This window comes from Nylanderia fulva, unplaced genomic scaffold (assembly GCF_048542155.1).
Source record: "Nylanderia fulva isolate GAGA-0341 unplaced genomic scaffold, ASM4854215v1 Scaffold179, whole genome shotgun sequence".
NCBI classification, from domain to species: Eukaryota; Metazoa; Arthropoda; class Insecta; order Hymenoptera; family Formicidae; genus Nylanderia; species Nylanderia fulva.
The window spans coordinates 27,212-53,174 of record NW_028190044.1 but is presented as its reverse complement, the minus strand read 5'-3'; the positions used below and the strand labels follow the sequence as shown (position 1 = coordinate 53,174).

The 25,963-nt window shown below is 40.6% G+C and overlaps 1 protein-coding gene across 1 annotated transcript; it reads left to right on the top strand.

The window, feature by feature from the left end:
* The first annotated feature begins 20,498 nt into the window (after positions 1-20,498).
* LOC114946238 (uncharacterized) lies at positions 20,499-25,643 on the top strand. The gene has a single exon (XM_029322687.2). It carries the CDS (start codon positions 20,499-20,501, stop codon positions 25,641-25,643), a length of 5,145 nt encoding a protein of 1,714 aa, XP_029178520.2.
* Positions 25,644-25,963: the final 320 nt, after the last annotated feature.

The window sequence follows — 25,963 nt, the reverse complement described above, 5'->3', positions numbered from 1 at the left end:
CTGCCAGATTGGGCTATTTACCGCAAATTGGGATATCTAGAGGGATCTGCGTTCGGTAAAAAATTTTCAAATGCGGAAATCCGCATTTGGGCTATTCCGTTAACGAAAGTCCTCAATTTCGTTTTACGAGTCTGAAACTATGAAAACTCTTTATGCCGAATGCCGATTCTGACAATAAGTCATATCATTAGAATAAATTGTAAAATCATTAGAATCAATTACGTCGCACGGACCTTATTAAGTCTCGTGCGTTAATAATTATTCGACACGTAGGCGTGCGAGTTTACTTCCGGGTCCCGCGTGTCACCCGATATCCCCGCGTCGGGTCGTCTCAAAGACGCGGGTGTCACGTCCGAGTGACCTTCTTTCCTCCTCTATTACTCTGGGTCTAGGAAGAAAGGGTTAGCTCTTTATTTATTTAGGGCAATCTGCATGCACCAACTATACCCTGGGTATGTTATTAATAAAATAAAGTAATAGTCTATTATCAAGGATTTGAACATTTAGAATAATCGGGAAATAATCGCGAGTTGAGATTATTAAAGATCTAGATACTTCGAATAGTCATCGGTTTCAAAGGGAGGTTCTAGCGGTCCTGAGCTTATTAATTCTGGTAAAGAGACAGCAGGAAAATCATATTCCTCGAAAGGTGGAAAATCTTGATAGGAATTCTTAGACGATTCTATTAATTCGTTGATTATATTATCAATCTCCTCAAGAGGGATTGGTGATCAAGATTCTATTTTATGTTGAAAATTGTCAATTGATCCGGAACCTTGAGGTAAGTCAGAAGAGATCACCTCTTGAGACTCAGGTAATTGTTTATCTTCGGATAATCTCTCTTGAGAATTTGAGAAAGTAGTCGCGATTGATCTATATTTTCTAATTATTGAAGGGCGTGTACGCTTCTTCTTACGTACAAGGTTGCGTTTCCAGCTGTCCATTTACAAGGATATAATCATCCTTATAATATTAATTAATTAGTTATTAAGAGATTATAAAATTAGATTGAGGATTAAAAAGGATTAGTTCTTACTTGATTTCGCACGGAGATGAAGGTCTGCTCTGTTGTTCCTGGTGACTATGCCTGGGCTGTAGTTCTCCTGGGGACCTCGGTCTCAGGATGGAGTTGAAAGAACAGACGTGCACTGATTTTATATTAATTTTAATTCTTTATTTTCTTATTTATGAACAATTTCTAAGTCTGTGACTTATAATTGTACAATTTAGAGTTTACGAATTTAAACTATCAGATGAAGTAACTAGAATGATAACTAACATAAGAATTCGCAGAAAAAATCTAAGTATTAATTGACACAAAAACTAGATTAACCGTAATCGGCTAAGTGTAGAATTTAGAATTTAGAAAATAGTAATACGAAATGCTCTATTCTAGGAGTTGACACGAAGTGCTCGCAAGACGCCAAATCCGCGGTTTATATACCCTTTGGAGGACCAGGCGTGCTTAGATTCTGACATGTTTATGGTTCCGTAGGAATTCGATTTGCGTCATCGAAAAGGGGGCGAAGGGTGGTCCATCAGCTAAGATGGTTTGTTGGCGCAGTATAATTACGATTCTTAATAGACGAATGGGAATTTTTACATTAGTTTCCGAATTGCTTATTTATAAAAACGTTAATATTTATTATTATAATTTATACTAAAAGGGTTAAATTGCGTGCCCTAGAAGCCATTACAAAAATGTGGAGATTGTAATTCCTTGAATGTTCATTGTAATAATAATTGAGAGGCATTTATTGTTAAAATAAAAGAACGTGCAACGTTATTCTGTAAGGGATTCAAGGGCTAGCTTTTAATAATTTGAGTTGTAGCTTATAATGATAAAGATAATATTTGGATTTCTAAATCTTTGGTTCGGCGTAGGGCGTTGGTTTCTTTCCTAAAGCTCAGGAATGCGGCAGGGGGTCATACGGGGTCAAGTTACAAGCCATCGTGTCGCCAAGTCGATCTCTACAAATACTTATGTCTGTTAGTACATTTATTATTCCTTGTTTGGTCCTTTTACGCATATTGATCAGTCAATTATGGCATCCTTCAATTATAATATATGATATTTATGGTCAATTATGGCATACTTCATTAATAATATTTGATATTTATAGTTAATAAAAAGGTCTATAATTATTTATGGATCCATAATTCATTAATTGATATATTGAGAGGTTTACATATTCAAATGTGTACTCGGTAATTCTTAGTCGCACTTACAGAATCGTGTTTCGTTTCAGGTATGAATTCTGAAAGAATTAGTGTTTCTCTTTTAGTTATCATATAAATTTGATGTGATTTAGGATTCTGTGAATCTGACTAAAGATAAGTTGTTTCGGAATTAATAATACATCGCGTTGTATTGTAATTTACTTTAGGAGGGAGTGGATTAACATTTTTAGTCCTTATATCCTTGTATCTAATTATATTAATAATTATCGTACTTATTATTTACAGTTTGGCGTTATTGTACTAAGTGTATCGATAAGTGCTCCTGTAAAGGAATATCTGTTAGTTCCGCTAGTTACATGCTGTCTCTGGAATATCTGTTAGTTCCGCTAGTTACATGCTGTCTCTGGAGTCCCTAGATGGAGCCTGATTGGTCGCGTAGTTAGGACTAGATAGAGATGTTTGGTTCCTAGGTAGAGGACCCCAGATATGGCGATTTTAGTTATTAATACTAAAATAGTCGGATTAGAGCAATTAATAAAATATAATGGTTATTAATAGTCTTATTTCTACGAGAATATGAGTAGCGCGCAATAGTTATACTGAAAATAAAAATTTTTAAATAGACGGGACGTCACACGGGATAATAACAACGCTCCGCGTCTCGGCCGTAAATAAGCCGTACTGTATCGTCCGAATAAAAATTACGGCTTCGCTTTCTTCGTATTTCGGCGTTACTAAAACTCTCTGTCCGCCACGAACGACCAGTGAGCGGATGTCCATTCGTAATTTATCGAAAGAATATTCATTTTTCTTCTTGGTACAACATCTTACTCAACACTTTTATACAATTATTTTTTTTGTCTGTTCTCCGCTCACCATTGTTCAAATATATTCAATGATTGTTACATTTGAGCGATTTTAAATAGCCACTCTCGAATTCCGTTCTCTCTCCCGTCCGAACTCCCCCCTCTACCCCCTGACGATCTGAGCGAGTCGATTATCGCCGTCGCGAAAATTTTCGGGATGATTTACGGTTTATGAAGATTATCTGTCAATTTGTAAATTTTCAGAGTGGCGCGAATCTCGCGCCTGGCGCCCAAGTAAACATAATTTTTGGTGTCTTCGCGAATTTCCCGCTTTCCGCGCCGAAAGTGTGCCGTCGGCCACTTACATCGGCCCTATTTCTCAGATCATTATCGATCCGACGTAATAAAATAAATTAAGAGGATGCCGGAGAGACGGCCGAACTCCGATAGGTTAGCACCACACATATCTAAACATATGCACGTATACACATATACACATGATAGGTTAGCACCACACATGTCTAAACATATGCACGTATACAACACATATGCGTAAAAATTTTCTGCACCGTTTTCTTATTTATTAGGCTTTTAAACTTATATCTAAAAATATACTAATACTTCTTCATTCAATTTCTAGTCGGAACCTATCTTTTATTTTGTACGTACAAACAGCAGAACTTTTATATTAAACAATTATTTTTTTCGACCTGACGACGAAGTCGATAAAGAAATTTTAGTTTTTAAATTTTTTCTTGTTTTTAACACAAAATCAGTAGGTTCCCACTTTGTTTCTGTACATATTTTAATTGTGGAAAAGCATTTATTATTTTATTAAACCAATAAAAAGATTTCGGTGCACAGAAAAATCTATAATCATCTGATCGATAAAACAGACATCCGGCATCCCTTTAACAGTTACAACATATACGTATACAAATATATATTCACAAATATATCCGCCTCGCAGCGCGTGGCCTTATATCCTCACTCAGCGGAATTCTAACTGCGAGAAAAGACGCCGCGTAGCGGCAAAGGTACGAACGAGTGCACGACTTTACGGACGGGAAAATTATATTTGTGTATATATTAATTTAAAATTTTCATTTATAAGAGCCATATTATACACTCTTTTATTTTACAAAACATTGATCTGATATTCAATAAATCGAAAATTAAATATTGAATTAATGAAAACAGTTTCTTTCAAATGATTAAATTGCTCAGAAACATATATAGTGCTTGCAAAATATAAAACTACACTGACTTCTTTCTTAAGGATTTGAACGGCCAATTTCATTCGAAACATGATATGCCTTTTTTATTTTTGTGCTTTCCAATCCTCAAGTTGCAAGAACATATTTTTTAATAAATTTTTTTTATAACATAACTCTTTTAATCTCACAACGCAATAATCGATTTAACATTTCCACATGAAAAAATATTCATGTAAATATATGTAAATATTACATATATTTAGAAATATATGTATGTATATTTATATTTTTTTATTTGTTATTGCTTTATAATTATTACTATATTTGCAAAATATAATTTATATGTATAAATTTATATTATATATATAAATTATATTATACAAATATGTATTTATATTAAATTTTTTATTTGTTATTATACTTAAGTAATAACAATTAAAAAAATTTATAATTTAATTTTATTATTATTCGACACATTTGGATAAAAAAATAAGAAATTCTAGAACAAAAGAACATTTTACTTACAGACAAGTAACGCAGTTTACTAAACTTATATTTTATTAACGCTCGTATTTTTATTTCTGATAATAATTCTTTCTAATTTGATAACAAATATGTTAGAAGAAATTCTGCTCGAAATTCGTGTGACGATTTTACATAATAAAAGTAATTTAAAAAAAAAAGAAATTGGAGAAATGATTTTTATTAGGAAACACAGGAACTCTATTAATTTGCAACAAGATACGAAAAATATAAATGTAATTATATTTTTTATGACAATATTTTAAACTTAATTTAACAACTTTGACTTTCTTATATGTTTATTTATTTTTGTTCAGTTTGCTTCTTTTTACTTTATCCTTCAATAATATTTCTTTTCTCGTTATCAAGGCCATTGAAACTAGATGGAACGACATCAAAAATAATACTAGTTTTAGTTTTGATCAATTTAAATAAGCAGTGGAATTTTAGATTCAACTAACTTTTTTTTTTAATGGGGTATTTTATGAACAAACCTTTGGTACACCAATAATTCACCTTTGTCACCCATACTAGCAGATATCGTTATGGATGATTTGGAAATAAAATGCCTCGATAAGTTAGATTTTCGTATTTCTTTATATTTTAGATACGTTGACGATATTTTAACAGTGATTCCGAAAGATGAAATTGATGTCATTCTTAAAACATTTAATGAGTATCATGATCGTTTAAAATTCACATATAAAATCGAAACTAATAACAGGATAAATTTTCTAAATACTACAATAATAAGAACACAAGGAAGATTAATTACTAATTGGTACAGAAAACCGACGTTTTCAGGTAGATACATAAATTATTTGTCAAATCATCCAGAGAAATACAAAATTAATACCATTATAAATTTAATGGATTACGCGATTCTACTGTCTAACGACAAATTTCATAGGCAGAATATTGAAATTGTGAAGGGAATCTTAGTTAACAATTGTTTTTCATTGAATATTGTCAACCGCATTGTTAATAAACGCCTCAGATTTTTAAGACACAATAGGAATAATAATGAACCGCGTTATCAACAGAAATTTGACTTAAAATCTTGTTTTACATTGCCTTTCATAAACCATCTCAGTGACAATATAAAAAATTCTCTCTCAAAGTTTGGTCTAAATGTAGTGTATTCGATCCCCAAAAAATTAAATAGGATTATCAATCACGGTAAAAATAAAATTTTTAAATTGAATAGAACTGAAGTGATATACAAAATTGTATGTAAAAATTGTACTTTTTCTTACATCGGACAAACAAAAAGACACCTGAAAACCCGCATTAGGGAACAAAAATAATATTAAATTACATGAAAGTAATTACTCTGTAGTGAGCAAACATAGAGTTGAATTTGGACACGATTTTGACTGAGATAATCCGATAATTTAACATCATGAGTGTACAGTATTAGAACGATAAAAGATCGATCATCGATATTTTGAAAATTAATGTAAAGCGGGAGCGTTGGCGCGCGTCTTTTGTAATGAGTGGGAGAAACCCTTAGCGGGGAGAGAGGAATAAAAGCAAAGGACCGACGTGGTAACGCTTTCTCTATTCTGTTCCGTTTATCAGTATTAGTAATTCATTCGAACCACATTATACATTTGACTCGATTAGTTTTGACAAAGGGAACCAAAAGGGTTTCCAATATCGTAAATCAATCGCAAAATAAATTAAATACAGTCCACTTATCATTAAGTCATTTTTTACGGACAATTCGTGTGAACAGGCACGTACTATGAGAAAAATACTAAGAAAAGAGAAATAGCTAGATGTTTTATATGAAAAAGTGTAATAATACATTAAATTCTTAGATAGACACTGAAAGGAGAATGTTCAAAAAGTGCGATTTTTTTACCTCGAGCGGAAAGTAAAATTCCAGTTGTTTTAGGTTTCATACATCTAGAATAATGTCAAAACCATAGTGGTTTTTCCTGCAGAAATGCAGGGAACATTTAAATGTCATCATATATTTAGAGAAAATCACGTAAATCAATATCTCGCAATAAATCGAGATTGCTTGATGTTTCAGTCGAATATTTTGGTAAATATTTTGATAACACCAACTTTCCAAGATCATTTAGACCGATTTTAATGTCAGTCAATAATAATTTCCTTTACGGCCTTTTGTCTTCTTGTGTTTTGTTCTTTCACCAACAAAGTCAACGGCTGTTTCCAACGGATTTTCTTCCTTCAATTTACTGACTCCTTTTTCCGCCAATTCCATGCCGCAGGCAATTTTTAAAGCTGATTCCCTTGTAAAATTAGCCGTCTCTAGCAACCTTGACTGGATCCGTTGATTTTTCAGCCCAAATACAAATTGATTCCTCAGTTCTGTTTGCAGGTAATCTCCAAATTTAGAAGAGCGGCCATATACTCCTGTGCACTCTCCTCTGAGCGTTGCATACGCTTTCTATATATATATATTGTAAGGAAGGGCTCGGGTAGGAAGACAGTGTGATTAATTTCACCGTCCTTGTAGATGTCCAATGATATATTTCTTTTTCTTTATTTAGCTACAACGCCTTAGCTCCAAAACAGCGTTTAGGACTTTCAGGTCGCGCACTTCGGAGGGCCCGGCTTGACCCGTACCAAAGGCTTCCTCGCTTTCTTGAGAGGGGCCCGACTTGGCTGATCCTCGTCACGAAAAACGACTGACTCCCTTTTCCAAGTCTCGTTACTTAGACACTCGGTTTCTCTCTCCCCCTTCCCTCGCTCGGGAGCTCTCAACCTAATTCGCGGGTTATCACCCCCCTTTTCTTCCCAATCACGTATCTATACGATTTAGATTCCTGTCTTTCTTTATGGGAGCCCTTACAGTTCGGCCAGCCTGACCTCGTGTTCGACCCTGAACAACGCTCGCATATATGTATTGATACCATTATATATATATAAGTTGTTTTTTTTTTTTTTTTTTCAAATAGCCTTCCAAACTACAAACAAGATACACTTATAACTATTTCTTATTATTAAATGATAAACGTTGATTTACAATGACTTTGGTATTTACGCGTCACATTCTTTGCTTTCGCTATTGTTTTCGTTTGCTTCTTTCGACTCAGGATAATCTCCGATGCGAATCCACGGTTTTAATTTGTCCGCAGACAAGATTGCATTGTATGGTTTTTGAGTTTTATTATACCCCTCTTTATCGGCGACCACGTACCGATTTTTTCGTAGTACCGCTTTAATCTCGTACGGCCCTTTATATTTTGGAAGCAATTTTGGATTCGCCCCTGGTTTGACTGTTAAGCTTCTAATCATGACAAGATCGCCTACATTATATAGCGAAGGTTTCTTGTGTCTCTTATCGTAATATGCTTTATTATATTCTTGGATCGCCTGATTCGCTAACTTCGCACTGTCTCGCATTGCCGCTCTTTTTTCCGCTATATCGGTATCGATTTTGGTTATCGTATCAATAAGTTCGCATATATCTCTATCGCTATGGTTTCGTTGACTATATCCTAATAGCAAATTACTCGGGGAGGTATTTACTGATTTGTGGTGCGTATTATTCAGTACGTATTGGACGTCACTTAATTTTGTGTCCCACTCGTCGACACTATTAGTCGTTTTAGCCAACGTGCTTTTTAGAAAGCGATTCACTCTCTCCGCCTGTCCGTTCGCCCAAGGAGATGCGACCGCCACTTTAACATGTTGCACTTTAAATCTGGACATTAGTTTGTCGTAATCTCGCGAAGTAAAGCTAGAGCCTCTATCGCTAACGATACGTCGCGGCGCTCCGAAGATGTTGAATAGAAAAGTTAGGTGTTTTTCGACTTCCTTGGTGTTAGTGGTCTTAGTCGGTAATAACCAAACGTATCTAGTAAACGCGTCGATCACCAGTAATATATATTTGTGCTTTCCCGGTGATGTCTCTAATGGTCCGAAGTGATCGATGTGAAGAGTTTCAAAAGGACGAGTCCCCTTATCGACTATTTGCATTTCTCCTTCCAGATGGTAATTCGAGAGAGAGAATTGGAGGCACTTAACGCAATTTTCTATATGAGACTTAACTTTTTGTTTCATACAGGGAAACCAATAGTGCCCCAAAATCCCTTTGACAGTTTTTTCTACTCCTACGTGGCCCATTTCATCATGATAAATGCGAATGATGTTCTCAGTCATTGCTTCCGGAACCACAAACAGCGTTCGATCATTAATTATTTTAAAAATCATACCATTAATGAGCGTAAAATATTTACTCCCTTTTAACTCAATCGACTCTGCGATTCTTTGTAAATCTTTATCGGCTAGCTGTTTGTACATTAGTTCGTCCTCAATAGTGAGAGCATCTATCGCATAAATGTTTCTACTCAATGCGTCCACATGCTTCATTTTTTCTCCACTTCTATGAATGGTTTCGAAATTGTAATTTTGGAATGTCAAGCTCCAGCGCGCAATTCGAGGATTTATATCGACCTTCTTTAATGCTAAAACTAACGAGTTACAATCTGTTATTACTTTAAAGGGTATTCCCTGTAAATATATATGAAACCTTTCCAAGGCCTTGACAATAGCTAGGGTTTCCAACTCGTAACTATGATATTTCCGCTCAACGTCAGTGGTAGCTTGGCTAAAATACGCGACCGCGGCTAATTTTCCATCGGCTTGTTTTTGGAGTAAGATAGCTCCAAAACCCGCGCTGCTCGCGTCGGTATGTAATTCCGTTTCTGCCGAGGGATTGTAAAGACGCAGTACGGGATGAGCGGTTAGCTCTTTTTTTAATGCCTCGAAGGCTTGCTTACATTCCTCGTCGAAAACAAAGTCTGTGGATCCTCTAGTTAACACGTGTAATGGCTTTACCTTTAACGCGTAGTCACGAATAAATCGCCTAAAGTAATTTGTGAGGCCTAAAAAACTCTGTAACTGGCGAGAGGTTCTTGGCATCGGAAATTCTAATATAGCGCGCGTATGTCTATCACTCATAGTAATTCCGTTTCGCGAGACTATGTATCCTAAATATTCTATTTTCGATTTCAAAAACCGGCACTTTGTTAAGTTTAGTTCAAAGTTATATTTCTTGAGGGTAATTAACACCTCCTTGAGAACTGTTAAATTTTCTTCTACTGAACGTGTCGCGATTAGCATATCGTCCATATAGATTAATATTTTTTCCGCCCTAATTAACGGTTGGAAAACTTGAAAAATTCTCTTTTGAAATTCCGCTGGGCTATCCGCGAATCCAAATGGTAATCTGACATACTCGTAGTGTCCGTCCGGCGTCGCGAAAGAAAAATATTTTGTGTCGTCAGGGTGAACAGCGATTTGATGGAATCCGTCTTTCATGTCGAGAACGGTAAATACTTTCTTTCCTTGTAGACCATTTATCTGATCCTCGATAATAGGGAAAGGAAATTTCTGTTTATTTATTCGCTGATTTAGAGGACGAAGGTCTATACACATACGCGTTTCACCGTTTCTTTTGGTAACCGGCACGACCTTCGCACAATACGGCGAGCTACTTGGCACGATTATTCCACGTTTCAATAAATCATCTGTAATTTCCCTTATTTTTAATTTTTCGTTATAAGACATACGGCGCGGGGCATACGCATATACAGATTCATCTCTTATATTGACACGTACATTGTAATTATCTCTCACTGGCTCAATATGCATTTTATCTACCTCGGTAAATGTTTTTATTAATTTCTCCTTCGTTTCTGAGTCTATGTCACTATCTAAATTTTCGAGAATTAAATCGTCTCGGTCTTTAGTTTCGATCACGTCCACGCATAGGATCTCGTTTATTTCGCGCGCCTGGTTTTCTTTGATCTCGCACCTCCTACTTTCCGGCCTATGTGTGACTACCAAGTTTTCATTTATAAAGAATTCTCGACCTAATAACACCGAATGCTTTATTGTTTCATCGGATACTATATGTAACCGAGCCTTTAAGTCGCGATTCAGGTCGTCAATTCTTACGACGCAGTCGACAGTGCCGAGTATTTCCACCGGAGTATTACTGATGCCCATAAAATTTTGATTTTTCGCTAACGGCTCTAATTCTTTGTCGCTCAAGAGGTGATCATAAACCGACTTTTTCGCGAGGCTAATTGGGCTACCTGAGTCTACTAAAGCGTTATATGAATATTTTTTATCATTTATGCTAGATAATTGAATGTACGGCACGCTAGGCAATATTTCGCTTACAATAGTCGCAATACTATCTTGTTCCTCAGGCGTTCTGGCCGCTGCGCTCGATTTCTCCGCTGTTTTTAACGGGCATTGAGGCCGGGTGTGTCCTGGCTGCTGGCAATTATAGCAGGTTACCCGCTTCGATCGGCAGTCCTTGGCGAAGTGTCCTTTCCGTTGACAATTACGGCACACGACATCCTTCGATGAACTCGCTGCCTTCAACGGGCCGGCGGCCGTCGCCTTTGCTGTCTGCGATTTGTGCCCAGCCTCGTGAATGGTAACTGTGGCTTCCGTTACTCTACGCATATGCTCGATAAAGTCCGACAATTTCTCTAAACGGGTGTCCACTGCAGCCACTTGTATCATGGGCAATTTTATACCGGTTACTAAGAGATCGATTTGATCTCTCTCTGATAAATCTAAAAATTGCATCAGGTTTAGTTTTTCATTAACATAATCGATAAACTTCTCCTTAGAATGTAGCCAAACTCTCTCGTTAATCTTGGACATGGCTAAGGTAAAAGAGACCTTCCGTTCAAAATATTCAAGTAGGCCTTTCTTCACCTCCGCCCAGGATGAGATTACTGTTGTCGGTTGCCTGTTATACCAATCTAAGGCATTGCCTGCGAGACGACTAGTAGCTGCTAATAGTAAGGTGTTTTCGTTTATCTCGTATAAGCTCCCGATATAGTTTACTCTTTCCAGCCATTTTTTCACATTGTCTCTCTCCGAACCTTCGAATTTTGGTATCTGAGGAGATATCATTTTAATTATGTTACCTCCGTTTAGTCTGCTGTGTGCTGAACTCGGCGAGTCGGATCGTCCTCGGTCCTCCCTCCCGACGGGCGATCTTCCCTCAGGCGGGCTGACCAAGAGCCTCTCTTGCGATCTCTCCACTAAAGTTGCTAGCTGCTCCATTAGCCGACTTTGCGCCTGCATTTGTTGTTGTAGGCACATCATCATCTGCGCCATTTCTCCGCCGCTGGCTGGCTGCACCCTTGCCTTGCTTCCTCCAGGTTTCGTCCCCGATGGCGCCGGCATCACTACCGACGGACCTGGCATTGCTCCTGATAGAACAGGCGTCGTCTCGCCTTCCGACACCCCTAGGTCTATCAAATCCGGATTACTTGCGTAGTGGTCCAGGACTCGGTCCATCACCCTTTGATACGACCCTTCGGTGCTAAGTCCTAGGGTGGTCGCTTCCTCGCGGAGCTCTTCTTCCTTTAGTCCTTCTAACCGTGTTCGCAGGCTCTTGAAATGAGCTGCTTCTCGGGCTCGAGTCGGCATTGCGCCCAGGTCTTCGATATCCCACTTCTGAATTAAATTTACTGTAAGGAAGGGCTCGGGTAGGAAGACAGTGTGATTAATTTCACCGTCCTTGTAGATGTCCAATGATATATTTCTTTTTCTTTATTTAGCTACAACGCCTTAGCTCCAAAACAGCGTTTAGGACTTTCAGGTCGCGCACTTCGGAGGGCCCGGCTTGACCCGTACCAAAGGCTTCCTCGCTTTCTTGAGAGGGGCCCGACTTGGCTGATCCTCGTCACGAAAAACGACTGACTCCCTTTTTCAAGTCTCGTTACTTAGACACTCGGTTTCTCTCTCCCCCTTCCCTCGCTCGGGAGCTCTCAACCTAATTCGCGGGTTATCACCCCCCTTTTCTTCCCAATCACGTATCTATACGATTTAGATTCCTGTCTTTCTTTATGGGAGCCCTTACAATATATATATATATATATATATATTTCTGCGATCTCCAGTGGTTCTGGTGCGTAGAATTCCTTTAATTTTTCAACTAACTCATTATACGTCTGCGTATACGAATCGACAGGGTCGAGTCGATCACACAGAATTCCAAAAGCTTCTACGCTCACAAAATGTAATAGATAGGCCGCTCGATCTGCATCTTCCACTATTTGAAACACACGGAACGCTCCTTCCAAACGCTACAACCATCTCGCTAACGGCTGCCGTTGCGGGTCGAACACGTCGACCTGGAGCGGATTGGCAATTGCCACTTTTTGTGCCGAAATTGTTCCTGAGCTTGGGCTCGGTACCCTCGAACTCGTGCCCGATCCCCCTGTGGGCATATAAGGTACGCTAACTGTGTTCGCGATAAAGGATCACACAGGAGTGATTCCAGAGCGATCCTGCTCCTTACGCGCGCGCTATCCGCTAGTCCCCGGTGGGGGTACAAATGACACGGCGAAAATCGGAGCATTTTAGCCGATAACAGAGAATCGACTTCTTGCTATTTAAGAGCGCCGGGAGGTGTCATCCGCAGGCGCTAATCTTAATATCTATATATGATCGGCGGCGGACGGGTGCTCGATAGACCGCTCGAAAAAAAAGTACGTGGAGAGAAAATTTTCGCGGATCGAGTAAATAACACTGGAGAGAAGTGCATCTTAAGTTGAAAAACTTTAAAAACCGAAAGCCGAATATAGTTATCAATATTAATTCCCGGCCAATCCAGCCGGGCGGAGGATTCTCAACGCAAGTAAAAGCCTAACCTAAAAGTGAATAAAGTCACCCACGTGGACGCAGCCTTCCCCCGTAACAGCGGGGGAGGCGCAGAGGCATTTACAACAATGAACCGATTTGAAACTGTGTCACAAGAGGAAAACATGGATTGGTCGACGGTGGTAAAAAATAAAAGGAAAAGTTCGGATAATGAAGAGATTAAAAACTATAAGAAATCGGGAAAGGAAGCTTCAGAAGTTCATCATAAGGTAACAAATTCAGCGGAACCAATAAAAGTAAAAAAAACCACGTCCCAAATTATCAAAAATTTTCAAGAAGACAATAAAGGCCCATTCACAGTATGGATTCAATCTAAGGCAATTGAGAGCAATGGGAAAACATACTATCCACAAGTAAGCCAATATAAAGTAGGTAAACTGTTTTGCAAAAAATTCAATAGCATAGATTATGTCTGCAACAAAACTAGATCTCGGGTAGAAATTAACTTCAAAAACATACACGAGGCAAATCAATTATTAGACGACCCATTATTAGAAGCAAATAAATTGAAAGCTTTCATCCCGAGCTTTAGATTAATAAGAAGAGGCATCATTAAAGGCGTAGACGAGGATATTTCAGAAGAGGAGATGCTGGAGGAAATGGAGTCACATCAGCGTATACTGGGAATAAGAAGACTAAATAGGAGAAACCGAGATCCTAACAGACAGGAAAACGACCCGAAATGGGTACCAAGTAAATCAGTGATAATTACATTCTCAGGCCAAAACTTGCCCAGTGAAGTACGGCTATATAAAATTAAGATTGAGGTAGATCCTTATATGACATTACCCATTGTCTGCTACAACTGCTTCAAGCTAGGTCATACAAGTTTGAATTGCAGAAATGAGACAAAATGCAGCATGTGTGGTGAAAATAAACACCAAGAGAGTTGCGGAACAAGTTGCCCTAAATGCTCCAACTGCAAGGGGGAACATATCGCCACTGACAGAAATTGTCCAATATACCGGATGGAATACGAAGTCAAAAGACTGATGGCGTACGAAAACTTAGTCATGGGAGATGCTAGGAAACTAGTTTTTCATTCCCCTCCAAAGAAAAGGCTTAAACCTGGACCTGAGGAATTTCCAAATTTCCAAAGCACAGCATATTCAACATACAGTGAAGTAGTTAAAGATAGAAGGTCTTTACCTACAGTACCCAGGAAACCTCAGGAAAAACCAAACAACTTTTATAAAGCCCAAATGGAAAATTGTGAAAATTTTATTGGAAGCCGAGAATCCATCAACTCAGCAAATAGAGTAGCGATGGGTCAAGGTAGCAGCGGTAAGAAGACTATCCAAACGAACAAAGATCAACCAAACAAGACAAATAAGTCAGCAAAAACGGAAGACCACCTACAACTCATACAAAATGTCCGTGGCCAGCGAGTCATCCTCAAGGACTTATCAAATAAACCAGAATACACGATGATGAAGAAAGAAGTGCAAGTTAAGGTTACACCTCCAAATAATTCCCTAAAGACGATAAGAACCTACCAAAAATCAGCAAAAGTAACAGAACTGAATAATAATTCGAAATAAGTATTAATATATAAGTGAGTATGAATAATCGCATTAACTTAAAAATACTACAATGGAATTGTAGAGGATTAAGAGGTAAAATTTATGAATTAGATAGATTTACGCATGAATGGGATATCCTTATGTTTAACGAAACTTTTCTGAATCCAGACCAACCTGATTTTCATATAAATGGTTTTGAAACGGTTAGATTTGATAGACTACACAATAACGGAGGCGGTCTAGCTTTTTTAATTAAAAAAAATATGATTTTCAAAACTGTCGAATTAGACTTTAATCCCAAGACTCTGGAAATAGGATGTATATTGATAACTACTACAACGGGTAATTTATTAATAGTAAACTGTTATAGATCTCCAACAGGAGGTAACAATTTATTTAACAATGAATGGAAGAAATTTTTAGAGACAGTAAAAAAATATGATACATTTTGTATTGGAGGGGATTTGAATGCCCACCACAAGTCATGGGGGAGTGATCACAACTGCTACAATGGTAACATCGTATACAATTTCACAGACCCAGAGGATTTTATAATTCTAAATAATGGTAATCATACGCACATATCAGGACCTAACTTTAAAAAATCAAACATTGACTTAACAATTGTTTCTCCTTCCCTAGCTTTGAGCAGTGAGTGGTCTGTAAGCAATGATAATTGGAGAAGTGATCACTACCCCATCTCAATTAATCTAGATATAGAAAGTGATTACTTACCGAAACCTCAATACAAGTTTAACGAAAATAAAATTAATTGGTCTAAATTCTATGAGTTCTGGGAGTTTAATAATAATCTTAACTCAATTCAATATATAAACTCGACAGTAAATGAAAGATACTCATTCATGCTTAGTCAAATAACAAAAGCGGTTGAATGTTCTTTGCCTAGAAACAAAGTAAATAAAATAACTAATACTAATCGAACTAAGCCAAAAAATAAGAATCCACCAACGGTATGGTGGAATGAAAACTGTGATAGGGCGATTTTTTAGAATAAAAAAGGCGAAGTGGCTATCTTTACAATATAAATTTTCAAGAGAGGAATTTTTTAAATATAAAAAAGTAGAAGCTCAAACTAAAGTTACCCTAAGGAAGGAAAAAAAAGAAGCTTTTCAAAAATTTTGTGAATCTTTAAATAGACATAGTAAGAGTGGGTACGTTTTTAGTAAGATTAAAAGATTTACTAACAAATTTACTAAACCAAAATCATATGAAGGTAATACAGAAATAATTACATCCATGAAAGAAAGCATTGAAGAAATATGTGCACTAGGCTCACAGTGTACTCTGCCTAAAATGGAAAATTTATATCAAGATAACCATTTCCTCGATATGCCTTTTGATTACGAGGAACTTACAGTATCTCTAGAAAATGTTAACCGTAAATCAGCTCCGGGGTATGACAAAATTAATTATAACATAATTAATAAATTACCAGAAGCGGTAAAGAGAGCACTCTTGGATATCTATAATGACGTACTTTATACGGGTATCTTTCCAGAAGAATGGAGAAATTACTTATGTTACTTTATCCCTAAGCCAAATAGTAAAAAAGTCAGACCAATCAGCATGTCTTCTTGTTTATTAAAATTGTTAGAGAAAATGATAAATGAGAGATTAATGTGGTGGCTCGAACATAATAAACTAATTAATAAATCTCAATTTGGGTTCAGGAAAAATAAATCGTGTATAGATAGTTTAGCAATGATCATCTCAGAAACAGGAAAACAATTCTATAAAAAAAACCACTTAGCAGCTGTATTTTTAGATATCAAGGGGGCCTACGATAATGTGGACCCCGCAATTTTAATTAAAGACCTAATCGAATTGAAAATTCCGAGAAATGTTATTAAGTTCATATATAACTTAATCTCAGTTAGATTTATACATTTTATTAATTGTCCAGGTAATATAACCCGCCCTTCATTCAAAGGTCTCCCACAGGGAAGTATTTTGAGCCCGGTCCTGTTTAATATATATATAAATAATATAGATAACTTAATACTCCCGGGCGTTAAAATTTTAAAATTCGCGGATGACTTGGCCTTATACACGTCTGACCCACAAATAAGTAATAGCCTTAGCCACCTTGAGCAGCAAGTCGGTACCATTTCGAATTATCTAGCTGCAAAAAATTTGTACTTGGCACCAGAAAAATGTAAATTAGTCATATTCAATAGATTAAACTTAAACACCAATAACTTTCATATTAATATTAATAACACCATCATTGAACCTTCACCTTACGCAAAATTTCTCGGTATAATTTTAGATAAACGACTAAATTGGAATCTCCATATCTCCCACATTATAAAAAAATGTGATATTCCGATAAGAATCCTCAGTTGCATCAGAGGAACTTGGTGGGGAGCAGATCCGGTTACTATGCTGACCCTATATAATTCACTTATTAGATCTAGAATCGAATACGGCGGATTTCTGATATCACCGTGTAAACCTGAGTTACTCGAGAAAATTGAAAAAGTACAATATAAATGCTTGAGGCTGGCTATGGGTTACAGAAAGTCCACTCCGACAAATATAATACTAAGTGAGTCGAAAATCTTGTCTTTGGCTCGTAGATTTGATACCTCCTGTTACAAGTTCTTAAACAAAAATATGGCCAGTAATAATACAGCCCTGTTAGAAATTATAGAGGAGATAAATGAAATGTCAGAAAACTTTATATATGAAAATAACTTCGAGAAATCATCTCTCATAAGTAAATTTGAAGAAACTCTCTTTTATACGAACATAATATATAAGTCAGAAATCCCCACATATTATCAACTAGATTTTAAAAATCAATTTGAACTAACTAATATAGACATCTCCAGCGGTGAAGAATTAAAAGAATCTAACGATGCAGAAGGACTATTCACAAAAATTTTTCAAGAAAAAATCAGTAATAAGATTGCTATTTTCACGGATGGCTCTAGATCAGTAATAGGCGATAAGTCATATGTGGGTATGGCAAACTGGTGTTCCAATGATCAGTTCACAGCTAGCTTCAAGCTTTTTGATCATGCCTCAATTTTCTCTGCGGAAGCCATGGCCATTTTAAAGGCATTGAAAACAATTAACGAGTCAGAATTAAGTAGCTTTATCATCTTCTCAGATTCCATGAGTGTTCTCAAAGCTTTGTCTAACCGTAGAAAATTAAGAAACCAAAATCATATAATCCAAGAAATCAAGCATTTATTATCCGTTAATAAAAAACGAAATAAAGACATAGAACTGATATGGATTCCGTCTCATAGTAATATTGAAGGTAATGAAAACGCTGACGCTTTAGCTAAGAATGCAGCTCAAGAAGGCCCTTTTTTAAACCAAGAACTTCCTTACTCGGACATAGCTAATGTTTTCAAACTTAAATGTAAAAAGGAAAACGATTGTGATGTAATAAATAGGGCACAAACACAGGGTAAAGGTGCATTCTATTTTGAGCAATATTTTGCGCCAAATAGCAAACCATGGTTTTTTAAAACGAAATTAAGCAGAAGAGCTATCGTATCTGTGAATAGAATCCGTTGTGGTCATAATTCTCTCAAAAGTAGTCTTGCGAGATTTAATATAATAAACAGCGATTTGTGCTCGTGTGGGAGCCCTGAGGATATTAATCATGTCTTCTGGGAATGTAAAAAGTTTGAAGAGGAAAGAAAAACCATGGTTAAAAAATTTAAAAAATTAAGACTAAGACCTCCGATAGACATTAGGGAAGTCTTAAAAAGACTGAAAAGGGAAAAAATTGAAATTATTACAGAGTTTATTTTCAGTTGTAAAATAGACATTTAAGGAAAAAAAAAAAATTTAATTTACTACTCGGTAAAAATTCCTAGGCATTAATGTACAAGTATAATATTAAGATAAACACAAACTATATTAGTTGTTTGCTCATTAGTTTATAAATGCGTTAGATTTAGCTCTCGTTCGATACTAAGACCATACCAATAATTAAGCTATAATACGGAAGCCAAATGATAATGTACCAAAGCGCCATCTACAAAGACTGACTAAGGCTAAGCAATGTAAAATGGCTGTATACTGAAAGGTTGGCCAATAAACTGAATTATCTATCTATCTATCTATATATGAAAAATACAACAGTTTGTAAGTTTCGCATATATATTTTTTACACATTCTTCTGTGTGTCTGTCTGTGGTCTTGAGTTAATTGTTTCTATAGTTTAATAATTATTGTAAATTAATTTTACTTTTATTTTTATTGTATTTTATTTTTTAATTTATTTTATTTTATTCTGTGTCTAGTATTACATTTTCCGCTTTTATGTTTATTAATTTACAATAATTTTGCGGATTTTATATTTTGGATTATTAATTCGTTTCTATTATTATTTATTGTATTATTTCAATTGTGAAATTATTATTACAGTGTTCATTTGACAAGGACCTGAACCAAACGTAATGAGGAAGATCTAATAAATTAATATATTTTTTGCTCAGTTTGGTCGTCTACAATTTTTTTCAAAGATTTTCATTCTTGTGATTATTATTCACGTTCTTAACATTCTTATATTCATGATCAATTTTTAATTTTTTTAATTACCGATATATTTTTGTCTGTTTGTAACATTGAAAAAAACTCGCGACAAACTGACATATAATTATATCAACAAAGATACTGTTTAATGATACCCAGTCATATGCCAAACGTGGCTCAGAATAAAACACCAAGTATCGGCTAATCATTGATTACTATTGTTTGAGATTGCAAATAAATCCGAGTTATTTCATGCAATTTCAAGTAAGTAAGCCTATCCATTCTAATCTATTTCAGTTGTTATTATCATGCGTCGCGGTAAAATAAACAATAGAAAAAATTCACCCAGAACAAAAATATCTACGTACATAAATCATTAGGGCAATTAAAATGTCATAATAAATAACAATCCCGCAACGGGTACCGCACGGAGATATAACTGCCGATGTCGCAAAACACATGCGCAAAGCGATCACGTGGCTCTGGAAGGCCAATCAATAAAATAATCGATCCGCTCGCGCATGTCAGGCCCGTGCCTACTCCGCGCGAGAACCGGGCAGCCAATAACGTTCGGCGCCCTTGCGTCACATCACCACTTTTGAAATGATCGAAATCAATTGGTGCGTGATGACGTGACGGGCCCTAGCACCGCGTTGATAAAAGGGGCGTCGACGAAACTTTTCATCTTATCGCCTTTCCGCCGTGAAACACATATCACAAACCGCTTATTAGATAAACCGCAAAACCACGTTGACGACCGCCGCTTACTCCGCACTCTGATTTGATTCCGATTTTTCTGTAAATAATTACTATTGTGAAAAGTTTGTTAAAGTGTTGTTTTTTAATTGTGGATAATATTAAAGTCTTTTTTTCAAATATAAAAGTGACTCATCCTTTGGTGCCGCGCGATCCTTTCTCTCGCATCGCGTTCGTGAACATATATTTTTGGTCCTTCGAGCCGGATCTCTCGTTGAGCCGGCACCCGCAATTTCGCGAACGTGAGTTCCATCGGTGCGTGAAGTGAGTGTCCGCCAGCATCCAGCAAACTATCGAAGATGGATCTGCCCACGCTGATTGACTGTCAGCGTGAAATCCAAGTTCGCATCGCACGCTCAGTAGAGTATCTCAGAAAGCTGGGGAACGCCAACATCACCGCCAGCGCCGTCACCACTCGCACCAGGATCATTGACCAGTTGTGGTCGAAATTTGAGACGCAGCATGATCTCATCCGCTCAGGTCTGAAAGATAAATTCAATGAAAGCGATTATGTCAAATCAGGATTGCATGAGGATACCGAAAACCTCTATGTGGCACAACGGAGCTTGCTGGATGGCTACGCCGAGCAATTCCAGGAGTCTCCTCCGTCGCCCGTTCGCCGGAATACCGAGGGCGTTTCAAGGTCCTCGTTGCCGCGTATCAAGGTGCCGCTGTTCTCTGGCAACTACGCAGATTGGCCATCCTTCCGAGACCTTTTCCTCTCCGTCATCGGAGACAACACGTCGATCTCAAACATCGAGCGTCTTCACCATCTTCGTTCGAGCGTGACCGGACAAGCTGAAAAATTAATACGATCATTACCTGTCACCGGCGACAATTACGATCGCGCTTGGGCAATCTTGAGCAAACATTATGAGAACAAGAGAGAACTTATCCGCTCCAACTTTGCCACATTCGTCAACGTGTCAAAGATGAAGGGAGATACCGCCGATGAGTTGAGTCGCATCCATAACGCCGCCACCACCGTCGTCAACGCGCAGGAGAGCATCGGTCGTCCGATCGACACGCACGGGATGGACCTCTTCAATTACCTCGTCACGGAGCTCTTCGACGCAACCACTCGCCTCGAATGGGAGTCATCCACATCAGGATCCGCCGAACCACCATCGCTCGAAACACTTCTCGATTTCATTAGCCGACGGATTCTGACACTCAACGCTGTACGACCGAAAGCGATCAACAAACACTCAGGCGAAGCACGAGCGGCCAAATCTCACGTCACCAAGCACGGACCGGCATCTCCACAATGTGCACTGTGCCGGGAGAAACACACGCTCATGGCCTGCCGTGAGTTCAAGGCCAAGTCCTCTGCGGAACGAAAGACATTCGTGGAGACGAACAAGCTATGTTACAATTGCCTGGGGAACCACTTTCTCTCACGATGTCAATCGAAGAAAAACTGCTTCACTTGCAACGCACGTCACCACACAATGTTGCACGAGGCACACACCGCGTCTCCGGCCTCCGAGGTCAACAGGTCTGCCGCCGCATCAGCTTCCTCACTTGCCACGACACTAGCCACTACCCATCAGAGCGAGGATCGAAAGGCCATCCTCCTAGCAACGGCACGCGTCAACATAGCTGACAGGTATGGATCTCCTCACGCAGTGCGAGCTCTACTCGATCAGGGTTCTGAGCTGTCCATCATCTCCGAAACGGTGGCTCAACGATTACGACTACCTCGAGTTCACACAGGACTGTCCATCTTCGGGGTTGGAGGAGCCCGTCCAGGGCCAACCCGCGGCAAGGTCACGCTGAATATATCTTCAGACGTGACCAACGCCAAGCTCTCCGTGGTGGCATACGTTCTGCCGCGCCTCCTGCTGACGCAAGGTCCCGCATCAAGGACCAACCAACGTTGGCCTCACATTCAAGGCCTCCAGCTGGCCGACCCAACTTTCCAGGACGACGACCCCGCGGAGTTACTCCTGGGAGCGGAGGTCTGCTCGTTTATTATCGAGGCGGGCGTACGCAAGGGCGGTCCAGAGATGCCGATCGCCCAGAAGACCATGCTTGGTTGGATTCTCTCCGGGGGGTCAGATGCAACAGCAACCGAGGATCACCGCCGCACGTTCCGCTGCACCGCTGATTATGACCTCGCTGATCTGGTGCGTCGATTCTGGGAACAGGAACAGGAGCCCACCGCTGTCGCATCCCTCACTCCCGACGAACAAAGATGTGAGGAGCTCTTTGTGCGCAGTCACACCCGCACTGCCGCTGGGAGATATGTGGTGAGGTTGCCATTTTCCTCACCGCCAACAGCACTGGAGGAGACTCGCAGACCAGCGGAACGTCTCCTGACAGCCATGGAGCGACGCTGCGTCCAGGATCCTCGCTTCGGTGACCTCTACCGCAGCTTCATGCGGGAATACGAAGACCTGCGACACATGACGATGCTAAACACTGCGGTAATTGATCGTCAAGACAAGTGTTACTTACCACATCATGGGGTCTTCAAGGAATCCAGCACCACCACCAAGTTGAGGGTCGTCTTCAACGGATCGCAGCGAACGCGAGCAGGGGAAGCGCTGAACACGCATCTCCTCACTGGTGCAAACCTGCTTCCGACACTCGCCGACGTGCTGCTCCGATGGCGTCAACACCGCTACGTCCTCGTCGTCGACATAGAAAAGATGTACCGGCAGATTCTCGTGCATCCAGACGATTGTCGCTTCCAGACGATCCTGTGGCGGCATTCTCCGGACGATGAAGTGCAGGAATACCAGTTGAGAACGGTCACTTACGGTCTCGGTTGCGCTCCATTCCTCGCCATACGGACTCTTCACCAACTAGCTGAGGATGAAGAGGAGCATTTTCCTCGAGGCGCTGTGGCCTTGCGACGGGATTGCTACGTCGATGACGTCGTCACCGGAGCAACCACCCTCGAGGGAGCAATCGTTCTCCAGACGGAACTACGCAACCTCTGTAAGGCGGGTGGATTTCCGTTGAAAAAGTGGGCAGCCAACAATGAGGAGATACTGACAGGCGTCCCGCAGGATCATCGCATGCAACAATCGCAGCACTCATGGAATGGGGAGAGCCACTCAACGCTAGGACTTCGATGGCATCCTCAAGACGATCAGTTCTCCTTCGTGCTGCGTCCACCGTCTATAAAGGAATACACGAAGAGACATGTCCTCTCTGAAACCGCACGTCTCTTCGATCCAATGGGTTGGCTCGCTCCAGTCGTCATCCGCGCGAAGATCCTCATCCAGACTACGTGGCTTCAGGGATTGGATTGGGATGCCCCACTGCCGACAGCCGACGCTCATCGTTGGCAGCAACTGCTGGGTGACCTCCATCTCCTCGACCGCCTGAGAATACCTCGCTGGCTAGGCACTGGACGTGGAGACTCATCGCTGCAACTCCATGGTTTCGCCGATGCATCCGAACGAGGGTACGCCGCAGCCGTATACCTCCGCATCGCTGAAAAAGAGGGAACGTCAGTGAAGCTGCTAATGGCCAAGAGCAAGGTGGCACCTGTCAAGCAAGTGACCTTGCCAAGACTCGAGCTTTGCGCCGCCGCCTTACTCACCACGTTGACACAGCATGTTCAAACCACGCTCGACTTGACAGACACACCAACTCATCTGTGGTCTGACTCGAAGGTCACGCTTCAGTGGATCCAAGGACACGCCTCGCGGTGGAAAACCTTCGTTGCCAATCGGGTGTCCCACATCCAAACCCTGTTGCCAAATGCACTCTGGAGACACGTGGCGGGTCAAGACAACCCTGCGGATTGTGCATCAAGGGGCGTTACTCCGTCGGAACTTACAAATCACGCATTATGGTGGACGGGACCTACCTGGTTGCTGGAGGAAGAGACTGCATGGCCAATCGCCGAGGTGAACACCCAGGAGGACGACCTTTCTGAGAGACGAGTTGTTAGCCTACTGACCAAGAGCCTGGTCGTCATGGAACCTAAGCTCCTTCTTCGCTTCTCGTCGTTGCACCGCTTGTTACGAGTCACAGCATGGTGTCGTCGCTGGCTTCGCACGGCAGAACCAACTAACACACCTGGACGGCCACTGACCTCGGACGAGTTGGAAGTAGCTCTGTCGCACTGGTTACGAGGAGTACAAGCACTTCACTTCCCTGACGAGGTCACCGCCATCTCCGCAGGTCGCACTGTTGCAACACGCAGTCCGTTGGCCAAATTGACTCCATACATTGATGCACAAGGCGTGTTAAGAGTGGGAGGACGTCTGAAGAATTCACTCTTGCCACAGGACGAGAGACACCCAATGATCGTCCCAGCAACCTCATGGCTGACTCGACTGCTGATCGATTCTTGTCATCGCCGGACCTTGCACGGAGGAGTGCAACTGACTCTGGAATTGCTTCGACAGCGGTTCTGGGTGCTTCGAGGACGTTCAGCGGTGAAGCAGCGATTACATCGCTGTGTCACCTGCACAAGGTGGCGAGCGACAACACCACAACCACCTATGGGCAATCTGCCCCACAGCCGGGTCACTCCAACACGGCCATTCCTCCGCACTGGACTGGACTACGCGGGGCCAATCCTCATCCGGACCAGCAAGGGCCGCGGTCACCGGGCCTACAAGGGCTATATTGCGGTCTTCATCTGCTTCTGGTCGAAGGCCATCCATCTAGAGCTCGTCTCAGATTACTCGTCGGAAGCCTTCATCGCCGCTCTTCGCCGATTTGTCTCCCGACGGGGTCTCTGCACCGACATCTTCAGCGACTGCGGCACGACCTTCGTTGGAGCTGACCGCACCCTACGAGAGCTCTTCATTGCGGCATCTCCGGAGGGTCGAGGCGTCGCACGCGCAGCTGCCAAGGAGGGTATCCGCTGGCACTTCAATCCGCCGGCGGCCCCGCACTTCGGTGGATTATGGGAGGCCGCTGTAAAATCTGCCAAGTATCACCTGCGGAGGGTGATAGGCGAAACCACCCTCACCTTCGAGGAATTAAATACACTCCTCACTCAAATTGAAGCATGTCTCAATTCTCGACCGTTGCAGGCACTCTCCGACGATCCAGACGATGTTTCAGCGCTCACTCCCGGACACTTCCTGATCGGGGCACCTCTTCTCGCCATCCTTGAGCCGCTGCAGGAAGACGAACCTGGTTCCTCGAGATCACGATGGCAACATCTACAACAAATGAGAGATCACTTCTGGGGGAGGTGGTCGAAGGAGTACATCCACGGACTCACCTCTCGTTCAAAGTGGCTGAAGAATGAGATGGCACCCCACATCGGAGCTCTCTGCCTGGTGCGCTCCGAGATCTCTCCTCCAAGTCGATGGCCGCTTGCCCGGATCACGAAGCTGCATCACGGAGACGACGGCGTGGTGCGCGTGGTCACCATCAAGACCGCGTCTTCCGAGCTCATGCGTCCGCTCGTCAAGATCGTCCTGCTTCCCGGTGTTGAAGCAGACACGACGATTACCGATGCGTGAAAGATACGCGACGCACACCACACACGATACACACAATTATACACACTTCCGGTCACATCTTTCACACTTTACACAATACACAATTCACACACGATTCAAACACTACACGCCATTTGTACACCTAACGGAGCATTAATTATGCCATCATAATGCATCATTGTCTTACGCGACCACTCTCACTCGCGGTATTCACCAAACACGTGGCGGATATTTCACAGCTGATCGAGTCTAGCGCGACACGCGATCACCACGTGCGTCGTGACGCGCAGCCGCACCGCCACAATCACCGACCAATAAAGCGCGGCCCGCGGCCAGCAATC